The sequence below is a fragment of the Arachis ipaensis genome, chromosome B03 (genome assembly GCF_000816755.2).
Source record: "Arachis ipaensis cultivar K30076 chromosome B03, Araip1.1, whole genome shotgun sequence".
In the NCBI taxonomy this organism is placed as follows: domain Eukaryota; kingdom Viridiplantae; phylum Streptophyta; class Magnoliopsida; order Fabales; family Fabaceae; genus Arachis; species Arachis ipaensis.
The window spans coordinates 53,056,053-53,066,803 of record NC_029787.2 but is presented as its reverse complement, the minus strand read 5'-3'; the positions used below and the strand labels follow the sequence as shown (position 1 = coordinate 53,066,803).

Sequence of the window (10,751 nt, the reverse complement as noted above, 5' to 3'; positions counted from 1 at the left end):
TTCACTTTAATCTCAATTGTTGATTTCTCTCTTCTCTTGTTTTGGTTCACATTTCAGTTTAGTTCCTGTGCACTGTTGTTTTTTTCCTTATTAGTCAAGGCAATCAAGTTTATGTATCTAGCTTACTTTAATTACATAAATTGGCTTATTTTCTTAATTTTTCTTTTTCGTTTCCTTGGATATAAGTGATATTAAGTGACCTGGTATTTGCTTGTGGAGGCAAAGGAATAACTGAAAATCTGCTAAATTTTGTATATGTTCACTTTTAGTTGCGAGAATTCCTTAGTTATTCTTCCTGATATGTACATGATTATATCTCTGATAGTGTATGATTTTTGTAGAAATCGCTCATTCTTGCTCTCTCCAATCCAACATCTCAATCTGAGTGCACTGCTGAAGAAGCTTATACATGGAGCAAGGTAACTAACTATTTATATAATTGGCCTCAGAAATTTAGAATAGATTACACACATCATTATATGTTAATGTTGTTTATCTTAATTTAATTTGCAGTGTCAAGCAATCTTTGCTAGTGCTGTTGAATATGAAGGAAAAGTCTTTGTTCCTGGACAGGTTTCATTTGACCTTTGTTACCTACACATTTTGTTATTCAATATAAACATCTCAGTGGCTGACCTTTATATATTTATTTTTTCATTTTATTTTTTCGCGCTTCCTGCATTGCTGTTCAGGCCAACAATGCTTACATATTCCCTGGTTTTGGCTTGGGTTTGATCATCTCCAGTGCAATCCGCGTCCGCGATGAGATGCTCTTGGCAGCCTGTGAGTTCATTCAAGCTAAGAGAGATTAAATATACTAAAATCAATTCAATCTAAATTCCAAGAAGGTAGAACCAAGAACTCACTAACGGTTTCTTGTGCAACAGTTGAAGCTTTGGCTGCACAAGTGTCACAGGAGAACTATGATAAAGGACTGATTTACCCTCCATTCTCAAATATCAGAAAGATATCAGCACATATTGCTGCTAACGTGGCAGCAAGGCATATGAACTTGGTTAGTTTCATGAAATGTTTTGAGTTTCAGACAACTTTGCTCTGTTTTCTTTTCAATACTTATATCTTTTGTGCTGTGTTTGGTAAAACAGATCTTGTTTCTCATCTACCTCGACCTAAGGATCTTGTCAAATATGCAGAAAGTTGCAGTACAGCCCAGGCTACAGAAACTACTATTGAGATTTTTGAACCATATTATATCATGTTTTGTTTAGTTTAGTTTCAAAGGCTACAAACTATGATTCAGACCAAAGCTTGTGGCGGCTTCATGAACTAAACCAAGCAGAACATATTAGTAGTGTGCTCTCCGCGGTTTTACAGTTTTGAGATACTTGTTAGGAACATATTCATTTTATTGCTAAGATAGATTGTTGTACAAGGCATCGCCATAGGAACTTAAATTCTTCAACCAGTTGTGAGAGAAGTTTGCTAATTCTTTCAAATTGTAAACAGGACAATCACTTTCCTATGCAAACTCGAGATTTATTTTGTATTTGATTTGTCTTGTAATAAAAATTGCATACTATATTTATAGTTTGGTAACAAAAGAATTAAAAAATTTATATTTTGTATCGATGAAGGTAAAAATCAGAAAAAGGATTTTTTTTTTAAATTTTACAAGGCTATGGCCACGCTTTAAAAGTGTGGTCATATCTCGCTATCGCCACGTTTTAAAAGTGTGGCCATATCTCTCTCTATTGCCACGCTTTGAAAGCGTGGCCATATCTCTCTATATCGCCACGCTTCAAAAGCGTGGCCATACATCTCATATGGTCACGCTTTAAAAGCGTGGCCATATCTCCACATACGGCCACGCTTTTATGGGTGGCCATTTGTAAAAAGCGTGGCAAAAGAAAAAGCGTGGCGATAAGTTGAAAAAAACGTGGCGATAGAGCAACCGCCACCCTTCAAGAGGTCACCCTTTCAAAAGCGTGGCGGTAGCTCAAAAAGCGTGGCGAAAAGCTATCGCCACGCTTTTTTCAGCTTTTCGCCATGCTTTAAAAACGTGGCAATAGACGTATTTTCTTGTAGTGTCTCCACCACTTTCCTTGGTGGGTTACACAAGAATGCCCATCCTCTGTTGTTGATCTCTCTATTGATCTCTGGATGCTCATTCCTTCCAAGTTGAAAGCCCACCTCCGGAATGATTTACCTCTCACTCACCCAACCATAAAATTGGTTTTGGTTGAATGATGAGAGGAACTTATATTCATTGAAGCTTGAGATCCTGAGATTGGTTCCTTGGCCTTTTTCTTCTTTGATGAGGAGGCTCTTGGTGGTGCCATTTGGAGTGAGAAAAGAGGGTTTGAAAGGTTGAAGAAAGAAGTAAAGAAAGGAGAGTAGAGAGAGTAAGCAAAACCTTGTTTTGCTTCAACACCAAACATAGAACTTGATTGTCCCAATCAAGAAAAGAAAAATAGCAAGGTAAGGAAACAAAAGGAAGAGGAAGTGTAGAGGTTTGGTTGTGAAGTTGGGTTCCAAGTGTGGAGGGGAGTGGAGGGGTAAATGGCTTTTATAGAAAAAAAAAAGTAATCTGGAGGGTGGGGAAGGTGGGAAGTAAAAACCAATTAAATGTTTTTCCACTTGGGAGTGGCGCCTAGCATGGGAAGAGGCGCCAATCCTCATCCCTTTGGCTTCCTTCAGATGTTGGGTTCCAAGGTGAAAGAACACTTTGACTCCTTATCCAGTGAATTATCAATCAAGTGGGCCCCACCTCTCCTGAAATTGAAGACCAAAAACCCCATTAGTAATGACAAAAGGAATGCTTCACATTCCCTCTATTATTATACAGTTAAAATGTAATTGATGAGTGTCCCTTGGGACAACAAACTTATTTTCATTGAATCTAATAAATTGGTTTAATTATTGGATTTTAATGTGTTCGTAAGGGTGGAATAAATTTAATTCTTTTACATTCCTTCTCTTCCAATCCCTTCGTACACATTAAAATCACCTTTTATGCACCTACCAATTTTTTAAATGCTTCAAACTCAAACCATCTTGGGCTTGCCGTGTGAGTTTCTTATGGTGGTGGCCACACCAAACTTAATTTTTGGGCTTACATTCAAAGTTAATTCAATCAATGAGTTGTAAGCCTAAATTAAGTGGGTTAGTGGCCACACCAAACTTAGCTGTTTAGCTAGTTTCTCAGCCCATTCAACCAACCTCAATTAGTTAATTATGAAACCTTGCACTTCCAATAAACAAAAGAAAATAAAGTAATGACTATCAACTAATGTACTAAAAACTAAACTACCTAAGTTAACAATCATAAACTACTTCTAGAAAGCAAGAAATTGAAAGGATATGGTTGTTGGGGTGCCTTCCAACCAGTGCTTCTTTAACGTCACTAGCTTGATGTTTCTCCCTCTTTAGTTAAGGTTGTAGCTCACTCTCTACTCATCCAAAGAGTCCCCCAGGTAGTGCTTAAGCCTGTGGCCATTGACAGTAAAAGTCTTCTATGTCTTATCCTCCATAAACTCTACATGACCATAGAGAGACACCTTAAGGATTGTGAAAGGTCCAGACCATCTTGACTTTAGCTTTCCTGGGAAGAACTTAAGCCTTGAGTTGTACAGTAGCACTTTTTGACCTTTTACAAACTCTCTTCTTGCTAGCTTTTGATCATGCCATTTCTTTGTGTTTTTCTTGTAAATCTTGGTATTCTCATAAGCTTGATTTCTAAATTCTTCCAGCTCATTGAGTTGTAGTAGCCTTCTTTTCCCAGCAGCTTGATTATCAAAGTTCAACATCTTTAGAGCTCAAAATGCTATATGTTCAAGCTCCACTGGTAGGTGACAAGCCTTTCCAAGCACCAATTGATATAGAGACATGCCAATGGGTGTCTTAAAAGCTATCCTATAGGCCCACAATGCATCATCCAGCTTCTTGGACGAATCTTTTCTTGAGTTTCCAATAGTCTTCTTAAGGATCCTCTTGAGCTCTCTGTTTGAGATTTCAGCTTGACCGTTGGTTTGTGGATGGTCTGGGGTTGCCACTTTATGCTTCACACCATATTTGAGGAGGATTGTCTCAAGTCGCTTGTTGCAAAAGTGACTCCCCCCATCACTTATAAGAGCTCTTGGAGCCCCATATCTACTGAATATATTCTTCCTCAAAAAGTTAATCACCACCCAGTTGTCATTGGTTGATGTAGCTATTACCTCCACCCACTTTGACACAAAATCAACAGCTACCAATATATAATTGTTTGAGTATGAGGATGGAAATGGCCCATGAAATCAATTCCCCATACATCAAACAATTCTAACTCCATGATGAACTTATGTGGCATCTCATTTTTCTTGGGTAGGTTACCAGCTCTTTGACACTCATTGTATCTTGTCACCAAGTGCTTTGTATCCTTGAATATTGTTGGCCAAAAGAACCCACACTGTAGCACCTTGGATGCAGTTATTTTTCTACTAAAATGGCCTCCATATGCAGATCTATGATCTAAACTTATCAAATGCAAAGACTATGGAAAAAAGTTCCTTCTCTGTAGTGGTGTAATTCCTTTGATTCTCATTAAGGACTTTGCTAGCATAATAAATAACATGCACCAGCTTATCTCTACTCTATCCTAAAACAGCACCAACAGCAAAGTCTGATGCATCACACATCAACTCAAAAGGTAAATCCCAGCAAGGTGGTGCTATGATAGGTGCAGAGGAAAGTCTATTTTTAAGCACATCAAAGGCTAGCATGCATTCTCTATCAAAGATAAAAGGTAAATTAGAGACAAGCAAGTTACTTAAAGGTCTGGCAATGTTTGAAAAATCTCTAATGAACCTTCTATAGAAACCAGCATGTCCTAGAAAACTTCTAATTGCTTTGACATTGCAAGGTGGGGGCAATTTTTCAATCACCTCCACCTTGGCCTTGTCCACCTTTATGCCTCTTTTTGAGATCTTATGACCAATAGTCACCCCTTCTATGACCATAAAGTGGCACTTCTCCCAGTTCAAAATGAGGTTGGTTTCTTGGCATCTCTTTAGAACCAAGGCCAAGTGGTGTAAGCACTTAGAATATGAATCACCAAATACAGAAAAGTTATCCATAAACACCTCAATGAATCTTTTAATCATGTATAAAAATATAGAGAGCATGCACCTTTGGAATGTTGCAGGTGCATTTCACAATCCAAAGGGCATTCTCCTATAAGCAAAGACACCATAGAGACAAGTAAATAAGGTTTTCTCTTAGACCTTGGGGTCTACAACTATTTGGTTGTAGCCAGAATAACTGTCCAAAAAGCAGTAATATTCATGTCCCGCAAGTCTTTCTAGCATCTAGTCCATGAATGGTAGGGGGAAGTGATCCTTCCTGGTAGAGCTTTATCAAGCTTCCTATAATCTATGCACATGCGCCAGCCAATCACTGTTCTTGTTGGTATCAATTCATTCTTCTCATTTGGCACAACAGTGATCCCTCCTTTCTTAGGGACTACTTGTATTGGGCTTACCCAAGGGCTGTCTGAGATTGGGTAAATCACCTCTGCTTGCCACAACTTCAACACTTCTTTCTGGACTACTTCATTCATTGTTGGGTTTAGCCTTCTTTGTTGTTGCCTTGAGGGCTTGGCATCCTCGTCAAGGAGGATTTTGTGCATGCATACTGAAGGACTAATTTCTTTTTAAATCTGCAAGTGTCCATCCTATAGCATCTTTGTGTTGCTTTAGCACATGGATAAGCTCCTCTTCTTGTCCCTCACTCAAGCTTGAATTGATGATTACTGGGTATATGTTGTTGTCACCCAAGTAAGCATACTTCAAGTTTGGAGGTAGGGTCTTCAACTCTAGTTTCGGTGCTTCCACTTCTTTGTTGCTAGTGTGGTTCAACATGATTGAATCATCCATGGTTTCTTGTGGTAATTCTCCACCTGATGCTTGTTGCTCTAGCTCCATAGCTTCTTCACATTGTTCTTCTTCCAACACTCCTTGAACTATCTTTTCCATTGTGTCCACCATCATGCATTCACCTATGGACTCCTTGGGATAACTCATTGCTTTAAAGACATTGAAGACTATCTTCTCTTCATGCAATCTCAAGACTAGCTCTCCTTTTTGAACATCAATTATAGCTCCAACAATAGCTAGGAATGGCCTTCCTAGGATGATAGATGTGTTAGCCTCTTCCTCCATATCTAGTACAATAAAATCAGCTAGAGAGATGAACTCTCCTACTTTCACCAACAAATCTTCCACTACCCCATGAGAAAACTTGAATGTTCTATCAGCCAATTGAAGTGCCATTCTTGTTGGTTTGGCCTCTTCTATCCTCATTCTTTTCATCATAGCCAAAGACATGAGGTTGATGCTAGCTCCCAGATCATATAATGCTTTCTCAATGTTGATATCCCCTATTATGCAAGGGATTTGGAAGCTCCCAGGATTTTTCATCTTTTGGGGAAGCTTCTTTTGTATGATGGCACTACGTTCCTCTGTGAGCACTATGGTTTCCTTCTCTCCCCAGTTTCTTTTCCATGTCATGAGCTCCTTCAAGAACTTGGCATAGAGTGGCATTTGCTCTAATATTTCAACGAAGGGTATGTTGATTTGGAGCTTCTTAAAGATTTCCAGGAACCTAGAAAACTGGCTGTCCTTACCATCCTTCCTCAGCCTTTGTGGATAGGGTGCCTTTGGCACCTAAGGTTTTAGGACTTGTTTTGGTGGGGATGGTGCAGGGGTCTCTTCTTCATTCTTGGTTTTAGGGTCATTTGCAGCTTCTCCTTGGTTGCTTTGACTTGGAAGTGATTCCTCTACAACTTTTCCACTCCTTAGTGTGATGGCTTTACATTTCCCTCTTAGGTTGGCCATGGTATCACTGGGAAATGTATGTGTACGCATTGGTATTTGTTTAGACAAGCTCCTTACTTGTGCTTCCAGTCTTTAAATTGCTGCCCCCTGGTTCCTTATGTTAGATCTGAACTCCTCTTGGTTTGCATCTATCTTTCTTTAAGCCTGCATTTGTTTCTCCAGAATAGTGGAAACGGTTCCTGTCAGTTGTGCTGATAATTGTGCTATGGCAGCCTCCAATTTTGCAAAATTTCTGCTGATTTCACATGGTTGCATGGTTGAGGATGATGTATCTTGATGGTGGTGATGACATGTCATTATGTCATATTTTTCTATGCTTTTTCATACAAAAAATTGATTATTAGTGCTTAAATATTGAATGCTTTTGTGCTTAAATGGTATATTTCTTTGATCTTTTGATTTTATAAACTTCGTAGGAAATAATAGAAGAAGAAGCAATAAAAGCGCTAAAAGAAGAATCATACTCCCAAGGTGGCAAAAGAGTTGGAAACAGACTCAAGGAGGAGCAAAGAGGATTTGCAACCCTGACCTCTTCACACTCCAACAAGAATAACTCAAGCTACAAAACTCCAAATGAGGTGATTTAAGTGGTATTGAAAAGTAGGAATCTAGAGCTTTCTAAGCATATATGGCATTACATGGTGGATACTAAATCTGAGGGAGAAAACTTACCCCGAAAGTGCAAAGATGAACAGAGTATCAACCTGCAGTAAGGCCAGCTAACCTCTTCACCTTCCAAGGAGGATAACTTTAGCTGTAGATCTTTGAATGATGCGCTCTTAAATGTATTGGAAAGTAAACATCCAGAGCTTTCCAACGATATATAATAGTAAGGGGTGAACATCAAGTTTGGGCCTCAGAAGCTGGCGCTAACTTTGGCCTCCAAACAGCGCTCACTAAGTTAACTTGGCGCTCACTAAGAGAGCGCTAAGGAAGAAAACCAGCGACCCCTGACAACACGACCATGCCTTCTTCAAAGGACCATAACTTGAGCTACAGATGGCTAATTGATGCGCTTCCAGTTGCGTTGGAAAGCTAACATTCAGAGCTTTCGAACAATATCTAATAATATATATTTGGCATGAAATTGAAGTACAAATGATAGGCATCTTTAAGGCCCAAAAACACACTTAGAGTAGCATTCACTTCCAAAGTGAGCGTAGTTAACTTTTTTCGTGAATTTCAAGCTTGGAGCAAAAGCTGGTGCTATTCGTACATACTAGGAGCGCTCACTAAGTTAACTTGGCGCTCACTAAGTGAGCGCGCTAGTGAAGAAAACAAGCGCACCAAAGAGTACGCTTGGTGAAGTGAACGCTGCGCTCATTGTTTCAACTGAGCGCTCCACTGGAGGCAACACCCAAGACCCATTTCATTGAAGCCCCAAAGCAAGCAAAGCCCATTGACATGACTCAAAGATACAAGAAATAGTTAGACTAGGAATTTCATTTAAATTGTAATTTATTTTCAATTTCAATTTCATTTTCATTTTGTAAAGCCTATATAAAGGCATCAGTTTCATTTCATTAGGGAGGTTGTGAGAATTTGGGAATGGACCCATGAAGTCGATGCCCCAAACATCAAAAATTTCACAGAAAAGCATAGTCTGTTGAGGCATTTCATCCCTCTTGGATATATTTCCAAACCTTTGGCATGGGAACAAGATTTACAAAATTCAGCAGCGTCTTTAAAAAGAGTAGGCCACCAGAATCCACAGTCTAAGATTTTTCTAGCTGTTCTTTGAGGGCCAAAATGTCCTCCACTCTCAGATGAGTGGCAGGCCTCTAAAATGGACTGGAATTCTGATTGAGGCACACACCTTCTAATTACCTGGTCAGCGCCACATCTCCATAAATATGGGTCATCCCATATATAATATTTGGACTCACTTTTCAGCTTGTCTCTTTGATGCTTAGTAAAGTTTGGAGGAAAAGTGCGGCTAACTAGATAATTAGCTACAGGCTCATACCAAGGGACTACTTCAGATACTGTTTGTAAGTTATCAAACGGGAAATTATCATTTATAGGAGTGGCGGTATCCTTAATGTGTTCAAGGCGACTCAAGTGGTCTGCCACTAGATTCTGGTTACCACTCCTATCCTTAATTTCTAAATCAAATTCTTGTAGTAGCAGTATCCAACGTATAAGCCTTGGTTTGAACTCCTTTTTAGCTAATAAATACTTTAGAGCGGCGTGGTCTGAGTACACTACTACTTTAGTACCAAGTAAATAGGCTCAGAATTTATCCAGAGCAAAAATAATAGCAAGAAGCTCTTTCTCAGTAGTAGTGTAATTAGACTGAGCTGTGTCTAAAGTCTTAGACACATAGGCAATTACAAAAGGATCCTTACCTTCACGTTGAGCCAGCGCTACTCCTACTGCATGGTTCGAAGTATCGCACATGATTTCAAATGGCTGGCTCCAGTCTGGTCCTCTCACAATTGGAGCTTGAGTCAGGGCAGTCTTCAGCTTATCAAACGCTTGTTTGCAATCCTCACTAAACTCGAACTCAATATCTTTCTGCAGTAGTCTGGATAAGGGCAGTGCTACCTTACCAAAGTCCTTGATGAAGTTCCAGTAAAAACCTACATGGCCAAGGAACGAACGGACTTTCCTCACAGAGGAGCGGTAAGGTAAACTAGAAATAACATCCACCTTTGCTGGATCTACAGAAATGCCAGTATTAGACACAACATGTCCTAGTACAATCCCTTGTTTTACCATAAAGTGACATTCTTCAAAATTCAATACAAGGTTTATACTGACACATCTATCTGATACTCTAGATAAACTATCTAAGCAAAGGCTAAAAGAATCACCATAAACGCTAAAATCATCCATAAAAACCTCCACACAGTCCTTAATAAGGTCAGAGAAAAGACTCATCATGCACCTTTGGAAAGTAGCTGGTGCATTGCACAAGCCAAAGGGCATTCTCTTATAAGCATAAGTCCCAAAAGGACATGTAAAAGTAGTATTTTCCAGATCTTCAGGAGCTATATGAATCTGGAAATAGCCTGTGTAACCATCTAAAAAGTAATAATGTGATTTACCTGACAGGCAATCCAGCATTTGATCAATGAATGGAAGGGGGTAGTGATCCTTACGAGTGGCCTGGTTGAGGCGCCTGTAATCAATGCAGACCCTCCAGGCGTTCTGTACTCTAGTTGCTATGAGCTCTCCATGCTCATTCTCCACGGTAGTGACTCCAGACATCTTGGGTACCACTTGTACTAGGCTTACCCATTCACTGTCTGAGATGGGATAGATGATATCTACCTCTAGTAGTCTAGTCACTTCCTTTTTGACAACCTCTAGGATAGTGGGGTTTAGTCTTCTCTGGGGTTGACGGACAGGTCTTCCTCCCTCTTCTAAAAATATTCTATACTCACAGACTTGAGGGTTTATGCCTACTATGTCTGCCAAACTCCAACCAATTGCCTTCTTATGCCTCCTCAGCACACCAAGTAGCTGCTCTTCCTGTTGAGAAGTGAATTCCCTTGCAATGATAACCGGAAATTTCTGCCCGTCTTCAAGGTAAGCATATTTGAGGTGTGGGGGAAGGGGTTTTAATTCTAACTTCTGATCATGTTCAGGCTCTGGGTTGTCTGGAGCTGGTAATAGTGGTAAGGCACTGTCATTGTCCTCTAAAAATGTCCCCACACTTGGACCTTGTCCTGTGTGCTTCTCTTCAAATTCCTCCTGGTGAACTTCAGCCACGGTTTCATCTATAATGTCACACTTGAGGATAGAGTGATCCTCTGGAGGATGCTTCATAACTCCATTCAGATTGAAGATTACTACTCTGCCATCTATTTCAAAAGAGTATGTTCCTGAAAAAGCATCTAATTTAAACTTTGAGGTCTTCAAGAATGGCCTTCCGAGTAGGATTGATGATGGCTTGTCTGAGTCATTTTGGGG

At 39.7% G+C, this 10,751-nt stretch overlaps 2 protein-coding genes across 2 annotated transcripts; one reads left to right on the top strand and one right to left on the bottom strand.

The window, feature by feature from the left end:
• LOC107633154 (NADP-dependent malic enzyme-like) lies at positions 256-1,234 on the top strand. Its single transcript, XM_021117298.1, has 5 exons — positions 256-285; positions 342-419; positions 514-573; positions 693-783; positions 888-1,234. Exons 1-5 carry the CDS (start codon positions 256-258, stop codon positions 1,232-1,234), a joined length of 606 nt encoding a protein of 201 aa, XP_020972957.1.
• On the bottom strand, positions 5,640-6,539 carry LOC107633153. The gene has a single exon (XM_016336788.1). The coding sequence runs from the start codon at positions 6,537-6,539 to the stop codon at positions 5,640-5,642; it is 900 nt and encodes a 299-aa protein (XP_016192274.1).

Coding starts and splice junctions, on each gene's coding strand:
- LOC107633154 (XM_021117298.1), top strand. CDS start 256: ATGTTCACTTTTAGTTGCGAGAATTCCTTA. Junction 420..513: donor AAGCTTATACATGGAGCAAG/GTAACTAACTAT, acceptor TTTAATTTGCAG/TGTCAAGCAATCTTTGCTAG. Junction 784..887: donor TGAGATGCTCTTGGCAGCCT/GTGAGTTCATTC, acceptor CTTGTGCAACAG/TTGAAGCTTTGGCTGCACAA.
- LOC107633153 (XM_016336788.1), bottom strand. CDS start 6,539: ATGCCACTCTATGCCAAGTTCTTGAAGGAGCTCATGACATGGAAAAGA.